General features: G+C 37.1%; 1 protein-coding gene across 2 annotated transcripts; it reads left to right on the top strand.

Moving 5' to 3' along the window:
- The first annotated feature begins 26 nt into the window (after window positions 1-26).
- Window positions 27-21,596, top strand: LOC126375696 (peptidyl-prolyl cis-trans isomerase D). 2 transcript variants are annotated; one of them, XM_050022791.1, is made up of 9 exons: window positions 27-429; window positions 516-671; window positions 5,529-5,666; window positions 9,361-9,467; window positions 9,712-9,900; window positions 10,109-10,231; window positions 10,848-11,016; window positions 11,919-12,022; window positions 12,727-21,596. In XM_050022791.1, the coding sequence occupies exons 4-9, from the start codon at window positions 9,375-9,377 to the stop codon at window positions 12,976-12,978; spliced, it is 930 nt and encodes a 309-aa protein (XP_049878748.1). In that variant the 5' UTR covers window positions 27-429; window positions 516-671; window positions 5,529-5,666; window positions 9,361-9,374; the 3' UTR covers window positions 12,979-21,596. The 2 variants fall into 2 exon arrangements, with proteins under 2 accessions (XP_049878748.1, XP_049878747.1); XM_050022790.1 differs by lacking the exon at window positions 516-671.
- The last annotated feature ends 96 nt before the right edge of the window (window positions 21,597-21,692 follow it).

Here is a 21,692-nt window from a genome sequence, read left to right as displayed (position 1 = left end):
AAGGTAAATAAAGATAAATTGTAAATAGATAATGAAAGTTGTGCTGTTGTGATATTTTAGAAAATTATATATTGCAAAAGTACAGTGAAATTTGATCGAGTACATAAGCAAGTTTAGACAAAATTCTTATCAACCAGGAAATCAAGCCAGAAACACATAAAAACATAATTAAGAAAAATAAATAATAACTTTCCGCTTCTGGTGGATGGATCTTCATTTGTTTTTGAAATCGTTTTTAGTGAAATGCTATGTTAATTCGTGATTATTTATCGTTTCGAGCGAGTTAAGTGTTGTGGCCACTCGGTATTTTTCTTTTTGAGATAATATAGCTGTAGCATTCCACTTAATTTTTGAATATGGTGTCGGAAATCCAAACCCAACAAAGAAACCCGATGGTTTTCTTAGATATTTCAATAGATGGAGAAAAAGGTTTGTATATTCATTAATTCTGAGTATTACTGAACAAAATTTCATTTATAAGTAGTTCCTTTATGGCTGTGTTGTTTATATTGCAGAAGTTCATAGGGGCAAGGCCATTGGGTTGTCAGGTGCATAATTAATTCAATGCAACAGTTGCATCGTTTACCTAAAAGCCCACTGTTTCTCTGTCCTGTGTGACCGACACGTCATAATTACTTTTTAATCAATACAGATACTCTCTTTAAACAAAGGTAAATTCTGATTAACAAAGAGAAATCTCAGGATCTAAGATATATTTTTTTGTTGGTAAATTATCTTATCTCTTTGTAAACTTTGTGTAAATTGTGGTATAAGTTTGTGTAAATTTAATACGTAAAAAAATAAACAATATTAATCTTTGTGTTATAAATAAATATTTCCCACTTGAATATAGGGAGAGCCAGAAATCAGGTCAATGGGATCTTGAGGCCCCCTTCCCCTGTTTTTATACTGAAATTGATTGTCAGTCTTAGTGAGCATTCTTTATCCTTGTTCTAAAAATAAACATATTAACTGGAATAAAACAAAACGGCGACACGGCGTTTCCGCGATATGGCTTATCACCTATCATGTTGGTCTAACAGATAGTTCAGTGTAGGGTGGGTACTTAGTTCATCTTGTGATGGATGTCTCTGACTACCCCAATTGGGATAAAGTCCTAAGCATATGTAATGTTAAAAAACCAAGTCTTATGTTCAACTGTTTTTTTTTCTATACACTGTTTATATCTTTCTTAGGGCAAAAATCTTCCCTTGTTCCCTTATGCTTTTCCTTGTTTATGTTTTTTATAAAAGTTTGTTTTACTTAAACAAAACATCTTTCTATGGCATACCATAACAAGATATTCTCACATAATAATGTCTATTATTAATTCTAAAATGTGTCTGATTTGGAATGTCAGCAATGAGCATAACAATTAATCATACATTTTATTTATTTAAAGTATCTGAGAAAAAGTTACAACATAACAAATACTTTATTGCACACACAGGAAATACAAAAAAGAGAAATAGAGTACAATAGCTAAATATACTCTATTTATATACTCTATTTTTATTTAATATACTCTTCCAGGCAAGCTTTGAGATATAGGATTTTTTTTTTATATATTATGCTACTTGGTTCTCCACAACAAAAATTGCTTGTACCTAAAACAGTGTATGGGAATATGCTCCTATCCCCTCTGCTTATGTGAATGGTGGTCTGTGCCCTACACCAGGAAATCTGTCCAGTCTGTTAAACACATTCCAAGACCAAAGTCATAGAATAAGGAATACTACTACATATAAAACGGCAACTCTCTGCTCCCCACCAGCATCTGAGCTAGACTTACCTCACCCCCCTCGGACATAATTTAGACTTGAATCATATGGTGTCAGACATTACATACACAGATGCACGAGTACCATAACGTCATTGTGTGGTGTCTGTGTAAAACGAGGATGTATGTATGAAGTGTTTGGTGTGTGCCGTAGTATTTATCACCGTGGCTCTAGCATGAGTAATAATAATAATAATAATAATAATTCTTTATTGACCTTATAGAAAATACATTTTTTGAAGGCTCTGACCCCTAAACTAGGCTAAGAACCTGTATTTCGAGGGTCAGTGGCTTCTCCCATTTAAATATACAAAACAGAAAGTCAAAAACAGAATCTAAAACTAAATTAAATTAAACTTACATTCATAGGGGGTAGGTTAGTAATATATGTTGCTAGTAATTATTAATACGATATCATATTTTAAACCTAAACATACTTACATACAGTTTTATGTAAACCTACACAAACATAATACAATATATATAATAACCATAATAATATAAAGGTACATAATATATAAATCATTTTTCCTCACAAAACTCTTTAGTAATTATTACTATTTAGTAATTATAATTCAAAGTTAATTACGCACCGGCTTTATACCTTCAAACGAACAAGTCCTCAGTATCGTGGTAACTTAAGGATAACAACCATTTTTTCAATTTAGACTTACATTCATTTCTTGATAGTGGATATATATTAAGATTTTTATTGATTTTATTGTACAAGTATATCGATAGATATTCACATTGTCGTCTTGCAAAGGCAGTGCGAGTCAAATAAAGGGGAAGTACATTTGGAATTTTACGTTTGCCACGACATATTTCTGGGTCATATAAAGTTCCTGAATGCTTTTGCACAATTAGATTAAGAATAAATAACTGTCTAACCGTTAACAATTCACAAAATTCATAAAGCAATTTAGTTGGATACCTGAATGGTTTGAAGGTCATCGTTTTTAACAAAGACCTTTGGGCTCTTTCTAGTTGTATTAAAGTAGTTTTACAAGCTCCTCCCCATGCTACTATACAGTATCCCAGTATAGATTGGACTAGGGCAAAATACACCGTACGTAGCAGTTCCAGTTCTCCAACATGTCGGAGCTTTTTAAACGTCCAAATAAGTTTCCGCGTACGGGCTGTAGTCATTACAATGTGAGGTTTCCAGTCAAGTCGATTATCTAAAATAATGCCGAGGTATCTAACTGAATCGGATATACTTATTTTAAGACATGCACACTGACCATGTTGTTTATGTTCACATGAATGGACTCTAAGCTCTATGTCTTCTGGGGGGGATTTAACAGTGTGGAATTGTATATATGTAGATTTCAATATATTTAAGGTAAGTAGGTTTCTGTGAAGCCAGTCGGACACCCGTTCGAGGCCTGATTCACCCTTACTAAATGACATTTGACATAAGTCATTAATGTAAATAAGAAAGAGACTTGGACCAAGAACACTTCCTTGCGGAACCCCGAATGTGACTTTAGCATCCGAACTGACAAGACCATTTATTTTAACCCTTTGCAACCGGTCAATAAGAAAATCCTTATAAATTTGTAGGGCAGAGTTTCTTAATCCAATACTCTCGAGTTTGTTCACAAGCGTAGGTATCGAGACGGTATCGAAGGCTTTAGCTAGGTCGAGAAAGACCCCTAGACATTTTTGTTTGTTATCTAACTTATCAGTCACGCATTTTACCAAATTACTAACGGCATTCTCTGCACTTATGCCTGGTCTAAAACCGTACTGAGACTTTGAAAGAATATTATATTGGTTTAGGTATTTTTGTAACCTGTTATTTAACATTTTTTCCAAAATTTTTGAAAGGGCAGTGAGCACAGCTATAGGCCTGTAGTTAGTGATAACGTCTCGATCTCCACCCTTGTGAACTGGAGTAATAAGAGCAATTTTGAATGCTTTTGGGAATCGGCCTTGTTCAAAGCATTTTTGGAATAGCACAGTTAGCGGAGGAACAATCACGTGACTCACCATTTTGAGAAATCGGGCAGGGATAGAGTCCCAACCAGTGGCACAATCATTTTTAAGGTTTAAGATGAGGGATTCTATCTCAGACTCGTCAGGTGGTATAAGTCCAAAGGAATTTGGCATACTGGTTTTTACTTGATGAGTATGATGTGGTTGTCCTCCCGCATTAATAATTTTATCAGCTAACTCTCTGCCGATGTTAGAAAAATATTTATTTATATATTCTACTGATTTGAGGGGTTCCTCGCCAGAAACCAGTTTCTCAGCAGAAGACTTATTTCGGTTTATATCCGCTATACACTTGATGGCATTCCAAGTTTCCTTATTATTTTTGGCACATTTCAAGAGCAATTTTTCATGTTGTCGCTTCAGCCTTCTCAGGAGCGAATTACAGTAATTTCTGTAACGTCTGTATGTTATTTGAAGTATTTCATTTTGCTGGTTCCTTTTTGCTTTAATGTGCAGCTTATCACGATGGCGGATACAACGAAGTAAACCAGGTGTAATCCAAGGTTTTAGAAGTTTCTTACGCCTTGGCACCTGTGTTTTGTGGGAGTTTGTTAGTATGGCAGATGATAGAATTTCTACGAAACGATTTGCAATCATTTCAACATCACATAAACTGGTAACAAATGAGAAATCAGCAGTTTCAATACATTTGACAGCATTAGCGTAATTAATTTTCTCAATAGTAATACGATCTAGAATCTTGATTTGTTTTTCTTTTAAGATTATACTTGTCAATATTGAGGCATGATCTGTGACTGTGGAATCCATAACAACTATTTTGGTGCATAACACAGATTTCACCATTACGTGATCTAAACAGTTTTTGAGTCTTGTCGGATATGTATGACCTGGTAAAAACCCAAGTTCGCTAGTTAAGTTTAAGTAAGAACTACTTTTTCTGTCGCAATTTTCATTTTTTATGTCAATATTAATGTCACCAATAATATAAACATTTTTGGACTTAATAGTTTTTACAATATTTTCCAATGAGAGTAGAAAACTGTCAATGTTATAGAAGGATGGTGATCTGTAAACAGCCAGGATGGCAATCTCTGGATTAACTTTTAATAGTAAGAAAGTTGCACCTCTAGGCTCTGGCTCTTCAACAGTGCAGTCTATGGACTGCTTCACGTATATTATAATGCCATCATTCTGGTTAAGGCATTTCCTCGAAAAATGACAGGCATAATCACTAGGGATAGGTATTGACTTATTCTCATTAAGCCAGCATTCGGTCAATATTATGCAGTCTGGCACAAAAGCCAATCGTGCAATACTAGCCATAAATCCATCAAAATTTCCATCATCCATCAAAATGAGTGATAGTACACTTGTTAAACCTTTATGTTAATAGCCTTTACTGTCACAAAGACAAAAGGTAAGTTAATTCGACTGATAATATCATGGCAGTGGTATAATTTTGTATTGAGAATTTACCTTTCAAATGTGTTAAGAACTGCATATCAGGATTGTAAACTTTATCCTAATATAAACTTTCTTTATCAAGCTATTTAGGTATAGTTTTGGGAGAATGTTGTATCTTTGTTCCTATATTGTATTTACTGACACCAATAGCACCTACAGACTGGATTTCTAATTAAATATAGTTATATTGGTGCCAATTCTGGCTGATACAAACATAATTTTAATTTAGTTTGCCAGGTCCTAAACTAGCTCTATCTTTTTCTTGTGCTTATCGTAAGTAAAAGACAGCACTATTTTTAAAATCTATTGTTGTTTATTTCAGCGGGTCGCATTGTGATAGAACTACGTAAGGATGTGGTGCCCAAGACCACAGAAAACTTCAGAGCATTATGTACAGGAGAGAAGGGAATTGGTGTCTATGGAAAACCCTTACATTATAAAGGCTGTAGATTTCATAAAGGTAACTTTTTTGTATATATAATACACTTCTCATCAAAAAAATCGAAACACTTCCGTTTTCATTGTTTCTGTCCGAATTTAACACAAAAAAGAATTCATACGATGAAAAAAAATACATAAATGTATAGCTGGCAGTTTGGCCATTACAGTAATAAGAGAAAATTCTAAATTCAAAATTAGAATTTCATTTGTTTATCTTATAAACGAAATGAATCACTGTTTTGAGACAAATGTGTGTTTAGGGTTAGAGTACATTTAGCGTTTAAAAATTAAAAATTGGCGCCTATCCTTAAACTTTTTGTTTTTTATTTCAATACTGTGACTTTGGGACGTCTGAAAAAGGTTTTTTTTCTAAAACGTATGGATACTTCGCCCACAGAAGCCGCCCAAGTTGTGGCATTGCTGGATTCTGGCCTTAGTCAGCGTGTTGTGGCTGCAAGACTGCATCTAAGCCTGTCATCTGTTCATAGAGTCTATAAACGTTATCGGGAGACTGGTTTGTTCACGCGCCGTTCAGGATCTGGCAGGAATCGGGTCACTTCTGAGCGAGATGATCGATTTATTGTAACAACTTCTTTAAGAAATCGACGCCTTAACGCTTTTCAACTGCAGCAGCGGCTTCGTGTTGTACGAAGGGTGGCTGTAAGTGACTCTACAATTAGAAGAAGGTTGAAGGATCGTGGACTGGTACCGCATAAGCCAGCAAATGGGCCGAAATTAACTGCAGACCATCGAAGAGCGCGCCTTAACTTTGCACGTGAGCACCTAAATTGGTCATACCTACAGTGGAGCAAAGTTCTCTTTTCTGATGAGTGTAAAATTATGCTGTATGGTAACGACGGAAGGAACAAGGTCTACAGAAGAGACGGAGAACGCTATGCACAATGCTGCATTGAAGAAAAGGTCAGCTATGGTGGCGGTTCTGTAGGTATGACCAATTTAGGTGCTCACGTGCAAAGTTAAGGCGCGCTCTTCGATGGTCTGCAGTTAATTTCGGCCCATTTGCTGGCTTATGCGGTACCAGTCCACGATCCCTCAACCTTCTTCTAATTGTAGAGTCACTTACAGCCACCCTTCGTACAACACGAAGCCGCTGCTGCAGTTGAAAAGCGTTAAGGCGTCGATTTCTCAAAGAAGTTGTTACAATAAATCGATCATCTCGCTCAGAAGTGACCCGATTCCTGCCAGATCCTGAACGGCGCGTAAACAAACCAGTCTCCCGATAACGTTTATAGACTCTATGAACAGATGACAGGCTTAGATGCAGTCTTGCAGCCACAACACGCTGACTAAGGCCAGAATCCAGCAATGCCACAACTTGGGCGGCTTCTGTGGGCGAAGTATCCATACGTTTTAGAAAAAAAACCTTTTTTCAGACGTCCCAAAGTCACAGTATTGAAATAAAAAACAAAAAGTTTAAGGATAGGCGCCAATTTTTAGTTTTTAAACGCTAAATGTACTCCAACCCTAAACACACATTTGTCTCAAAACAGTGATTCATTTCGTTTATAAGATAAACAAATGAAATTCTAATTTTGAATTTAGAATTTTCGCTTATTACTGTAATGGCCAAACTGCCAGCTATACATTTATGTATTTTTTTTCATCGTATGAATTCTTTTTTGTGTTAAATTCGGACAGAAACAATGAAAACGGAAGTGTTTCGATTTTTTTGATGAGAAGTGTATCTAGTGAAGATTTTACTCAGCTTTACTGCCTTGAAAAGATCTACTATAAACCGGCGTGCGTGTATGACACGATTGATGAATGTGGAGGAAGCAAGAGAAGTATGTCAGGATCGAAGCAAATGGAATTTCATAGTCTTTAGGAAATAGGCGTGTGTTTATATATGTATGTAATGTATGTTATTTTTTGCAGAGAGATGACAAAACTTGCTTAGCAATTAGGCAGCCTGTCAATGTGCCAATGTTTTGTCTTTCGCACTCAATGAAGCATATATTAGAATAGAAAAAGAATAGGAAAAGTTTATTATAAAAGGACGCCACATACAAAAAAAAAGACAACAACATCATATAAAACATTTATTTATTTATTATTTATTTATTTATTCATTACCTAATATAATAATTATATTATAATGTATTTATGTACCTATTTACATTATAACATAGGTGATTCCTGAGAGGGTTACAATTTATAATATAATTTTATTTACATCCTCTTTCTGCATAATGGATGAATTTAATGATAATTACTTCTTTGCCATTAGATATGTATGCTTATAGTTTCATACCATACTATTAATGCAGTAGAAGTACCCTTGTGGAGTATGTGGCATACCCCTTGGGTTGATTAAGGACATGCCCAGCTGTGGGTTGTTTATAGGCTGTCTGTTTATTATATGCCATCTACGAAACAACAGCCTCCGTAGTATAGTAGTTAGAGCGTCGGGCTCACGATGTGGAGGGCCGGGTTTGATTTCCCATGGAGACATTCTCGAATTCACGTTGTGAGACTGTCTTTTGTTTGGGACTTTGCAGGTTTGAATCGCCTGATTGTCCGAAAAAGTAATATAGGTAGTGGTAGTGTGATGATTCCGTGCTTCGTAGGGCACGTTAAGCCGTTGGTCTCAGTTATTAGCCGTAAAAACACCACCAACCTGCAGTAGAGCAGCATGGTGAAGTTTGCTCTATACCTTCTCCGGTTGGTTGAGGGGATGCCTGTGCCCAGCAGTAGGACGAAAATATAAGCTATTTATGTTATGTTAGGAAACAACAAATCTAATTATATTGCTCTACGTCCTTGACAAAGACTCCATAAAAAACATACAGTAGTTACACAATGCATACAGCCTTACTTGTTAAAGCAGTTAGTTATTATTATGCAGCTGTTATGCAATATAAAGGCAGCTGTATAATGACGGCGAATGGCAGTTTAACTAATTAATTAGTCACTGGTGACATAGCTAAGATTCATAGCATAGACAAGGAATGGATGTATACTGAAATTCAAATTCAAAAAATATCTTTATTCGGTAGGTAACTTAGTTACATTTCTGCCTCTACTATACACCTCTGCCCACCCTTTCGGAGATACAACGTGATGCTATGTTACGTAATTAGGTACTGTATTAAATGAATGATGAATACATACATACATGCATAGAGTAACACGGACCGCGCCATTGGCGCAACGTTTATCACGCTGCGCCAATTATCGATCGATTCAATCAATTTTGTCGAAATCCATAAGTTTGTTTTTTCCCCTAACATGCGTGCCACGTGAATTTGTTCGTATTTTGACAGAACGACATGACTTATTTGGGTTCACATTATTAGCACCAATCGGCAAAACATAATTACATCGTCAGAATTGATAAAATGACCGTGACACAATTTTATCACTATTAGCCCTACTGGACTGGGAGCGAAAAATAATAAAATACATATGTATGTAAAGCTGCTTATCATCCCGGGCATGGTATTGGTATGGCATGGTACGGGTATTGTACCCTTTATATCGTGAAGGGCTATTATTTAAGCGATGGCCGACGGGCTCATCATCAAATTTATCATCATAAATTCCATACTATTACACCATTCATCATATCCCTCTTATGACAGCTCATTCTTTATTTAATCAAAAGTGCCTGCATGACGCCTATTGATTACTTACTGGCTCTGCACGCCCCAATAGGGATTATTTAATAATTAATTGCCTATATTTATTTTCAGCTATATCACAGTTCATGATTCAAGGCGGGGACATAATTACTAGCGACGGAAGCGGGGGTGAAAGTATATACGGTCCCACATTCGAAGATGAAAACTTCAAATTAGTGGTATGTATGGCTCGCAATCGGGGTCTGCATTGTCTGCACGGTTTCGTTAGGTATCACGTGCGGCGCGATATATACTAAATAATAAATACCGCGCTTTTCAACCAACAACGTCGTAGATAAACGTCGTAAGGATATTGGACGAAGCACGTCGAAGGTTCCGACCAATAGACGCAGCGAATATAATCTACGTAGATAGACTGGTGAACGATTATATTCACTATCGTATTCTAAATTTAAATCGCAGCACGACTCCGGTGTCCTGAGCATGGCGAATGCGGGCCGGCCTCACACGAACGGTTCCCAGTTCTGCATCACGACGGTGCCGTGTGCGCACCTAGACGGGACCAATGTGGTCTTCGGACGGGTGCGGGCGGGGCTCGGGCTGGTCTATGAGATGCAGCAACTCAGCGGAGAAGAGTGCAGGCCTAGTGTGGTATGTACTATCGCCGATAAATGAGTAAACTTTATTGGCTATGCCATAAACAAACCATACCTTTTTTAAGTGAATTGTTTCAAACAAAGTTATAATTCATTTTTTGTCTGAAAGTGCCAATCTTCAGAGAAGATCCTTCGCTATTTGTGATATGCGCTGTTGCTGATTACCATTGGTGTATACATGTGACTATGGTTTGTCCCACCAGGAGTGCGTGATAGAAGACTGTGGGGAGATAGTGGGTGACAAGTGGGACGTGCACTGCCGGGACGGCACGTCCGACACATTGCCGGAGTACCCTGAGGATTACCGTCTCATGGATCACCTTAGTGTGAGTATAAAGAGATACATGGACAGTCTCCTTAAAATGTAGTCGCGGTGAGTTTTTAATGACAGTTAGTTCCCTGTTTCCTGTCGCCTGTCACTATGCGGCTCAGTAAAACCGTCCGATACGACTTATCAAGAGTGGCGGCAAGTAAAGAATTACGTATATCAACTCACAATATTTTTATCAATGGGTGGAAAGAGGTATATAGCATATACAGCCACTCCTCGCAATAGCAGCTATTTTAACTCCCATGTAATAGGTGCTAGGAGACTATTGTCATTAACAGATCGGAAACTATGTCATATCGTGGTATAATAGTATTGTGGGCATCTAGGTGTTGGTGATGCTCTTCTCGATGGAATAGATTGAATAATACAGCCGGACAATGTTATTGACGGCACTTTCATTAATTTTATATTATAAAGTTCAACACACGATACACGTTAGTGTGCAGATTCTAGAAGAAGAAGAAGGCAAGTATTGCCATACCCAAATATAAAATATAATTTTGTTGGGGATGCCAACAAGTATTGTGTCTACGTGTTGTGGTTGACTTGTACGTAATAAATATGTCTTGAAGTGCTATTTTACAATATATTTTTTTTGTTAAAAATTTCAGATAGAACAAATAACGCGTAGCATAAGAGAAGTGAAACACAGCGGTAACATACTGTTCGGTGACGGGAGATACAAGGCGGCGGTGCGGAAGTATACTAAATGTCTTCGATACCTGCACTACGTCAAGGATCGAATAGAACAGATCAAGGACGAGGAGCAGATTGAGACTTGTAAGTGCGAAGCCTCGTCTTCACTAGGCGACATATGTCGAGTGTCTGTGTCCCTCACGGACGATATTTTATCTCGCAATTTTGTCATATACCTAGTTGGAGAGAGAAGTATGTCAGATATAAACAAAGGTCCCTTAACTTTTCTTTCTGACCAAAAATGAATGGAGTACCAACCAGTGATACTCAACCTGCGGGCCCCGGGCCGCATGCGGCGCGCTCGGTCTATATGGGTGGTCTGCATACGGTTACAAATATATTGTGAACCATTTCACATTTCCCGCCCATAGTAGAAACTGCGCGCGTGCTGAGTGAAACAATAGATAACTAGATAACCCTGCCGGTGTTCTTCTATCGTGTGAGTTGTGAAGTGGATTACCAACCCCATCAACCCTGGTGTTAGGGTTACTATTGAGCATTTGAGCCGCCAAAGGCCCCTGATATGCCAAAAGCTAAAAATGCCAAAGGCTCATGTAACGACTACTAACTTACTTCAGTAAGTAGTAACTTGGGACCAACGGCTTAACGTGCCTTCCGAGGCACAGATCATCTGACTTTAGGACAATCAGGTGATCAGCATGTAATGTCCTAAGCAAAGTAGGGATCACAAAGTGATTTTTGTGATATGTCTCCACCGGGATTTGAACCTAGGACTTTCGGATCGTGAGCCCAACCCTCACATCCCTGGACCACGGAGGCCGTTAGCCTGGGTGCATTCCATCCATCCATTCCATTATGTTATCTGTGGTTACATTGAGCGTTGTTATTTGTTTACCCTACCTATCACTAAATATATTTTCTTATGGCCCGCGACACTATGACTAAAACGTGTTAGTAGACCATATAAAAAAAAGTTGAGTACCTCTGGTCTAAACGCTAAATATCTTGTGTGGTTTTGTTTCCAGTCTACGAGACGTCGATAACGTTCACGCTGCAGTGTAACCTGAATTTGGCCGCGTGCTACAAGAAAATAGATAGATACCAATCTTGTGTCAACTGCTGTACGGAGGTGAGTTCTAACAACTAAGGCTGTGTTTCCATTGACGCGGAGCTGTGCGGTGATGAGCGGAGATGTGTAGGAATCGACCAATTACCGTGAGGGAGAGAGTGACAGAGCGTCTTTCTTTTTTAGCTCTCTCGAACGCTGTGATTGATCAAATCCGCACATCTCCGCTCTTCTCCGCCCATCTCCGCGTCAGTGGAAACCCCGCCTAAGCCATAGAATATAATATACGTATAGAACGGTAACTCTCCGCCCCGCACCAATTCGTCTCGGGCGCCGACCTCACCCCTCACTGTAAGGTGGAGAACGCAGACTGTCTGTCTCGCTCACACTTACGCGTTAGGCGGCACACGGTATGAATTATATATTTGTATGGAGTGTCCTGGGTATGACTTAAGTAATGGCAATTTCGGTACGAATACCACTTCAGATATAATATCTTGTGACTTTGACCGCCGTAGCCGTAACTGAGGTCCGGATGACTTATTGAGTTACGCTCCACATCCTGAACGGAAGGCCTGCAGTGAGACTTTATGTTTATGTAACGCTCAAAATTAATGGTTTCCAGGTGTTAAAAGCCCCCATTGAAACAATTCATCTATAAATCGATATTGCATTTTGACATTTGCGCATATAAAAGTAAGTGCGCAGCAATATTGCTTTTCTTCCATGTGGCCTTTTTAAACCTTTGTACACATTTAACTTTACAGGTACTTTACATAGACCCTAGAAACGAGAAAGCGCTATTCAGACGAGGGCAAGCGCAATTCGCATTAAAAAACTACGACGCCGCCTTATCGGACCTCCGGCAGGCTGAAAAAGTGTCCCCTAATAACCGTGTGGTTAAAAAACTATTAGACGAAGTGAGACAAGCCAATAAACACTATAATGACACACAAAAAGAAAGGTTGTCAAAATTTTTTCGTGACCAAACGGAGAAGATCCCGATCGCGCACCACTGAACTAAGGCTGAAAGTTGCTATTTATAATATCGATAGGTTGTAAACCGGCCTAGTACGTAACCTGTTCATTGTTTACGCTTAAGAACGCACTTTAGACGCGGTTTCGTACGAATTTGTATCGTATGTGAACGTCTTAAGACAAGATGGAAATTAAAGTGAAAAATACCGGACAAAGATCTGTCTCGTACGGGCGGTTCTTGTCAAGCCTGGACAAGCGTGTTTACCATTACACCACCGGGTCCTTATCCTGTCCATGCCATCGATCTATGTCCGATATTTGATTTTTATCGTCATTATGCCGATGCCGGCGCCATCTAACCGAAGGATTAAGTATTAATATACTACTCATCAAAGAAAATCTAAAATCTAAATACCTTATAATACCCATTGTAAAATTATATTTATATTTTATTCGTAATATTCATATATAATATTCTTACAAAATATAAATTAGTGAGGTGTTTCGATTTCTTTGTCCGAATACTTGTCTATGACGACAAACTCGTACGAAAAACGCGCGTCCAGAGTACGATTGGCCTTATACGTACTAAAGTAAAGTGCCGGTTCTGTGCAGCAAGCATTAATGTTATCAGTGTAGGGTCTTTCAGCTGAAATAATGAGAGGAAACACTCAAAATGTAAGTAAACACATACATACACACTCACGCCGATTTCCCACTGGTGTAAGCAGAGATAATTCCATTTGCATCGAAGCAAATTCGAAATCGAAAACTTTTCTGACTGACTGAAACACTTTTCTTGCTTCCACCACATGCATCAATTGTTTCATACACGCACGTCGGTTCGGTGTTAGTAAAACCTTCCACGTAACGTTATAGATAATGATAAATAATATATGGGATATAGCTCTAAATGTGAATTAATTGTGTAGAATATCTGCTGAAGAAATAGACGCAATGTTAGTCACTAACAATTTTAAGTGTTCGTAAGTGTTCAAGTATAAAGTTTTGAAATATTTACATATAGCTAGTTGTACAATGTTAGAAATAATCATAGCGCCCTTAACTTTCGTTTTGGACCAAAAATTAATGGAGCCCGTGGTCTAAACGGGAGAAGTCATTGAAGCAATTCATCTAAAAAGTAATATTGATAGATAGATAGATAAAAACATTTTTTTGTCTACAGACACACATGCATACAAATAAAAGATTATATTGCTACTTGACATTTCAATCAATCAATCAATAATACTTTATTGCACAACGACATATACAAAAGACACCATTATTGCCTTATTGCTAAATAGCAATTTCTACCAGGCAACCTTACACAAACGCACACACATTGACATTTGCGCATATAAATAGCAAAATAATGTTATTTGTCTTTAAAAGAAATAGCTTTTTAGGTGAAATGGTTCAACGTGGCCCTTTTAGACCACAGGCTGCATTAATTTTTGAACCAAAACAAAAGTTGAGGTCTCTGATTATTTTTGACATTATAGGTACTTTGAGTGTTTTCTCTACATTCCTTTAGTTTCACGGATACGTGTAGGTAACTCCTCGACATCTCTACGCATATAATGGCGGCTGTACATTCTCAAAAGCGGGGGGCGGGGCTTAAAAATCAAACCATCATACCTGGGGCCTGTTTAATAAAACTTACAATTGTAAATTACAACGAAAATTTGATGTCCATTACGTAGCTAATATGAAACTGCAAAATATTCGTGATCACACATTCCGCAATGTACATCAAATTGTTATTGTAATTTACAATTGTAAGTTTTATTAAACAGGTCCCAGGCCTTTATTGCTATAAAGGTATAAATCGGCGCGCGCTTTTTGTCGCTTACCGTTATGTTAACTTATCTACGAAACAGTGTAAGAGAGGTATTACATCTAAGATCTACCCATTTTTCGTCAATCACAACTTTATATCCAAAAATCTACCTTATTATTACTACACTGTGATCGTTATTTCTAAGCTTGTATGCTGTTCGTACCACGGTAAAACCAAGATCACCCATAGACAAAATTATTGACGACGAAGTTTAGTAGAAAACTCCTTACAAATAACAATCGTAGTGCAGTAATTATAAGGTCGATCTTTCTAAACTTCGTCGGCAATAATTTTGTCTATGGGTGATCGTGGTATTTCCACGGTAAAACCAAGACCAGCATACGACCCTACAAATAACGATCACAATGATAATAAGGTCGACTTTTGTTTGAATAAAAAGTCATGATCAACGAATGTGGGATAGATGTAATATCCCTCTAAGTGGCTAAGCATAGACAAATAGCGACATACAACCAATAACATCGTAACAAGTGAGTATGTTTTGTTTTAAGTGAGTTTTGTCGTCAATAATCAACTGCAGCATTATGAAGAGACTGCTTCCGTTGACCGCTCGGAACGCCTTGGGGTATCTCGCCGAGAGTGCACAGCCTCCATTAAAATCCCATGTCACGTCGTATATCTAGATATTCTACTCTCTAGTTTCCACCTATTGGTGCGTGAAGATACATACAATTTACGATGATATAGCATGAGGAATTGTAAAATTGTGTACACATTTGTAAATATTCGTATTGATATTCTACGTAAATGGTGCCACAAGTAAGTTTAGAATCGAACTGGTAGACAAAGTCTCTGAAACCTCTTTTTGGACCTGTAACAATGTATTCTAGATTTGCCTTAAGGTCGTAAGGCCGGGATGCCTTTTAAAATCCAAGTCTCATTGTAATATTGTCTGGAAATTTGGGCTTCACTAGGTTAAACGGAATTCACAACTTGATTAGACAATAAGGGAGTGAAATTTGTCGTCCTTTTGCCATTTAAGTGTCATAGTAAATGAGACGCTACTACGCGCTATAGTCCGTTAAATGTGGGATGACCAATTTGACAGCTGTCAGAAAAATAAGGTTTCCGTAGGATGTAAATGAGGGACTTTCCAGGCTATGTTCCTCAAACACAATATAGATGGCGCTGTACATATTTATCTTCGTTTGACCTTCTAATTTCATGGATAACAGACATATTTTTTTATTATTATATTTTATGCATCTTTTGTCTTTGTTTTTGGGTATAAATGATGACCCTTTTTATTACAACTAGGCACAATCACATCTTCTATTCATTATTATTCTGATGAAAATAAAGAGAAGTAATAGGTAGGAATGGCGATTACTCCACCGACAAGAGCGCAGCTCTTAAATAGAGAGAGAGAATAGGTAGCAACGTAATTCTATTATAGCAACATTTATTTTTATAATATGCTTTTGCCGTTACATTGTATTTTGGGATAATTTATGTACCCGAGTAATGAGAAAATAGCTAATTATCACTTTAAAGCTGTACAACGCCATCTATACTATAGTTTTTGGTGAACGTAGCCTGGAAAGTGTCTCATTGTATTTCTGTCCTGTTGTTGGAAACTGGTTAAAAATTAGAGTCCCAGTTTCAAGTAAGGGAAAAGATATTAATAATACTTAACTGGTGTTACGAGAATAAGGACGGAGATCGGGTTTCCTAAACCGGCGAAGGCGTCTATTAATCTTATTATATTTAACAGACTATTGCACGTACATAAATGTCTACCATACTCCTTTCAACGTAGCATGATTAAAGTGATATATCTTCCGTACTAACCAAGAGACTACTGGTTAAAAATGGTTATAGTTATCTGTCGTGTCTTTCGCTCTAGGCGATATACTATAGTTTAATAAGGTGTCCGCTTACCTAACCTGAAGATTTGACAGGTCCGGTTTTTTACAGAAGCGACTGCCTGTCTGACCTTTCCTTAATTGACTTCTGTTATGCTACATCTCTGTCCCGCTGTCATTCTAATCATGCTACATTGAAATGGGTCAATGATATTCTTTCCTTCAGAGAGGCCTGAAGATCGCCCCGAACGAAGATAAAGAATGGCAATAAAAAAAAACAGATCAAATCAAAGACAAAACATCAAACAATTCACTTATATACCTTTTTTATTTTTGATTACTTCAAAAATTCCATGCTTCTGCGTAGATGGAACTATAAGTCAGGTTATCTTCGGAAGATACCATGATATTTACGTAGTAGTAAACTCGGTCACGACGAATAAACAGGTGAAAATTAAATGATAATTATAATAATAAAATATGTGATTTAGATGTAAGTATGACTAATGTTAAGCTTGATATGAACGGTCTGCATTTACGTCACAAATATTTTGTAAGTATGCCTTAATCATGCACTTATATTGTTACGCACAGAGCCGTGTAAACAGGACCAGTATGGGCATAAAATGAAGAATGATACCCGTATAGAACGCTAACTATCCGCCCCGCAACAATTCGTTTCGATGCCGAGCTAGGTTTATCTCAACACCTCCGGGGCTTACTTAATCTAAATGGCCGTGACACGCACAGAGTAATGGAAGAAAGAAGGTATTGGGAGCGCGCGTGAACTGTCTGTCTCGCTCACACTTACACGATAAGATTGAAATTCTTATATGGAGTGTCCAGGGCGTAAAACCCGTAAAAAAACCCGCGCCGCGTCCTTGTTTGCCGGTTCTGTGTACACCAAGAATTATTTATTGTAATAGCGGATCGCTAGTTTATTTGAAAATAATTAAAAAAAAAAAATAAAAATACTAAGTTCTTTTACAACATAGCTGGCGAGGATTGGGTGTATAAATTGTACGCCTGTTACCCCTTCGGGGATACAGTGATGTTATGTTATATTCTTTCAGAACTGCAAACGAAACTAAAATTGAGTTTCAATATTAATTTCTTATAATTGGCTCGAGTAATTTACTCAACTGTTTTTGCATTTTTATACATGATTTGACAATAATTTTATATGTTGCATGAGTGTTAATTTTAAGTACAATATGTGATGGAAACGCTACCTACCTTTAGTTTTAGCACACTGCCATGTGGGTTTTTATTTTGTATATGTCACTGATTATGAATTTTACAGGTAGATCTATAATTTAGTAATCAATCACTGATTTCTTTTCATTCTCGACCTTGTATTATACTCCATTTTTTGATTAGAAAGAAGCATAAAGTGTTTTATAGGGCACGTTTTATATGGCGTCCATTTTTCTAATTAGGTGTTAGAATTAACATCGTAAACACCTCTCTGTCATGTTACTTTGCCACTTATCCATGAAATTAGAAGGTTAAACGAAGGAATTTTTTTACTATTTTTTTTAGTGACATCGTAACGAATACTGAGGGGGATAATTCAGACCACGATACTAGTTAATATGTCTGAAAATTCATGAAAACTTTAGTGTTTTTTTAAATTATTTTCCCTTCCATACTTTTGCGACGGAAAATTCCACTTGATATCAACTCAGAATCATGGCGTGAATCATCCCTCAAAGTTTTCATTACGATATCACTAACACCCTGTATATTGTTTTTGAGGAACGTGGCCTGGAAAATCCCTCATCAACTTCGTAAGCCCATGACATTTTGACATCACGAACATCACTGCTGAGGGTTGACGACTACTGCTTCTGTTTATATTTCTGAAAAAAAAATTGAGTATATACCATGGACATTGCTGGTCAAAGGCCTTCCTTGAAGCTATTGAAATTGCAACCTTTTTGTTTTTATTTACCTTGCACCGCTAAAGGTTACTTCTTTACTCCTTCTTGAGATTTAATCACTTAACACATTTCATTTTTGAGAATAATATTAATTTCTACATCGCTTATTTTCGTTTTACTTTGTGACTAATCGTTACTTAGGTGTATATACCGTTTTAATGATGAATTGAAATCATGTAAATGTATTTTAAGACTGTATAGAATGTTTGCATGATTATTTTTGTATTATTGATTTATGACATTGTCAATTGTAAAACGAATTTTAGTATATAAGCCCTTGATAAGCCCTAACCGTATGCGGCCGTTCTCCACCAGTCACTGGTTTATATAACGTTTTAACATAGCAATGTATACGTCCAGTTAGTTAGTTGCGTCTCTTTCTAACACATGCAAATTGTTTGATATGTCCCTTTCTGATATCATAATCGAATTAATTCGGGTAGTTGACAAGAATGAAAAATGTACCATTTTATATTGCAAAATGAACAAAAAATTATAGCCAAATGTGAAAACGGGGGTTAAAAAAGTCACATCGAAGTAATTTATTTAAAACAACAATATTGCAATTTGACATTTGCGCGTATAAAAGTAAATGCGCAATGCACTCAAATGTCAAATAGCAATATTGCTTTTTGAGATGAGGCTTGGATGTGGTCTTTTTAACCCCTAGGTTTCAAATTTGTAGAAAAATGAAATAGATGCCTTCCGAAATCAAAAAGATAGAAAGAAATGGCAATAGGAACTCGTGACGTCACATGTTCCTAGTGCGATATCAGCTGTATACAAATACCGTTGTGCTCGAACGGATTTAATATTAACTTCAGCGTGTTCACGTGAGATTGATGAAAAAAAACAGTCAACTACCACATTGGCGAGAATCGATAAAGACTTATATCCTAATTTAAAAAAAAACCGGTTATACTACTGTACAGTCATGAGCAATATAATGTACCCACTTTAGGACTCTGTCGCACTAACATATTTGACATTTAGTGAGACTTACAGTTCAATTTGTCAAAAAACTTAATGCGACATGGTACCAAAGTGTATACATATTAATGCTCGTGACCGTACGTGTGTTAGCGTAATAAACGTCGTAAGTTTGTTTTAGCGTTGGACCGACTATTGTCAGTCGTTGACGCCACTAATAGGTGATAGCATCCAATGTGATGGTGCTTTAGACATTATGTTTGAGTGCCAAAGGGTTAGCTTAGCGGGCTAAGTATGGATAAAGTGTTAGTTTGTAAGTACAACCGAAGTAATGATCTCAAACGATGAAACGAAACATGTGTTCACTAGGCGACCGTATTCAGCAACCGTTGTTACTGCCTCAATCAAATTGAAGCAATTTGACATTTGTGCAAACACAAGTAAGCGTGCAATGTAAACAAATGTCAAATAGTTGTATTGCTTATTTAGATGAGTTGCTTCAATGTGGCCTTTTTAGACCTCCAGTTTATCGATTTACCGCCTTACCAATACAAACAATAAAACATAAACAAGCGGTGAACGTATAAGTATTCGACAGAATTATCTAATAATTCGATTGAAATTTGCTTCAAATACACAAGTTCACCACATTTTTTGGCAAGTCGGTTAGTTTGCGGCAGATATAAAGGTTTTGTAACACCAAGCGGATCGTTGCTTCCATGTATTTGTTCGGGTTGTTCTTATTTTTTGTCGGTCAAAAAGTTGTTCATTGTTTTGTATGATAAATAATAATAACACACATAATAATATAATAATACTAGTTTTGCTTTTTGGAATTTTGGCTTGTTGAATGTGACGTCACTCAATATCGTCGCTTAGTGAATGACTTCGTTAACAAAGTGATTGTTTAATGTTTCAACACCAACAGTGATATGTGAGATAATGAGATTATACTATTGTTAGCAAATGGATGATTTATTTAAAAGGCGGCATACACTTGTTCGGGTCGGCATGGCAAGAAAACAAGATATAGTTTTGGAACTGTCAATAGAAATAACGGTGCCGAATCGAAAAAACTAGGTCTGTCCCTTTCCTGCACTTATCGTGAGAGAAGAATGACATTGATTTACGAGTGTCAAGACTAAACTAAAACTAACTATATGGTCCAGCAAAACGTAACTTGCTTAAAATTACATGTTTTGTCTCTTTCACTCCGTTAGTTCTTGGTTCACCAGGCGATGTACTATGTTCTACTGTCATTCTTATCATGTTGTTTGTTGGACCATTAGTTTGCTGCATAATTCTAAAATCAATCTTCTTCTATCGTGTGGGTTGTGAGGTGAATTACCAACCTCATCAATCCTGGTGTCAGGGTTATTATTGAGCCGCCAAAGGCCCCTAACATGGCTCATGTAACGATTACTCACTTTCATCAGTAAGTAGTAACCGGGACCAACGGCTTAACGTGCCTTCTGAAGCACGGATCATCTTACTTTTGGACAATCAGGTGATCAGCCTGTAATATCCTAACCAAACTAGGGATCACAAAATGATTTTTGTGATATGTCACCGCCGGGATTCGAACCCGGGACCTCCGGATTTTGAGCTCAACGCTCAGCCACTGGTCAACGGAGGCCGTTGTTCTAAAATCAGTTACATAAAGTAAATGTCATCGCTCTAAATAAAATATTTATAGTTATTTCCAGGGTATAGACGGCAGAATCGATCCAACCAATAAGGGTATTACATATTCCACTTGGCATTTAAAATCTGGTAAAAAATAAATGACACGTGTAGCCGTAGCATGTTGCATAACGCGCATGATAAGTGAGACAATACAATTTTTAATCGGGGAGCGTTGGTTCGTTCATGCGAGCTCCATATTACAGCAACTGATCTTATAATCTCACAAAAACCGAACATTAATGTCGACCCGAATAGATGTCTGTACTTATCCTAAACCAAACTATATTATATGTGAATCTGCTCTCTAGTAGATTTTTAACAGTATTTGGTTTTGTATTTACAATGTGAATTACACCATGTATCACGCAGATTAAACATAAAAGGTGTTCGTTTAGTTATACATTTTTTATCATTACATACTGTTTTATTTACATCCTTTGTTTTTTTTATATAACCCATTAGTAGCCGTAAATAAACATAAGGTCGCGCGCGAGTTTCGAGCTCTATGTTGTGGTTACTGCAATTCC

Source organism: Pectinophora gossypiella, chromosome 19, assembly GCF_024362695.1.
Source record: "Pectinophora gossypiella chromosome 19, ilPecGoss1.1, whole genome shotgun sequence".
Classification (NCBI taxonomy): domain Eukaryota; kingdom Metazoa; phylum Arthropoda; class Insecta; order Lepidoptera; family Gelechiidae; genus Pectinophora; species Pectinophora gossypiella.
The sequence above is the reverse complement of the archived record's forward strand: the minus strand, read 5'-3'. Positions and strand labels throughout refer to the sequence as shown.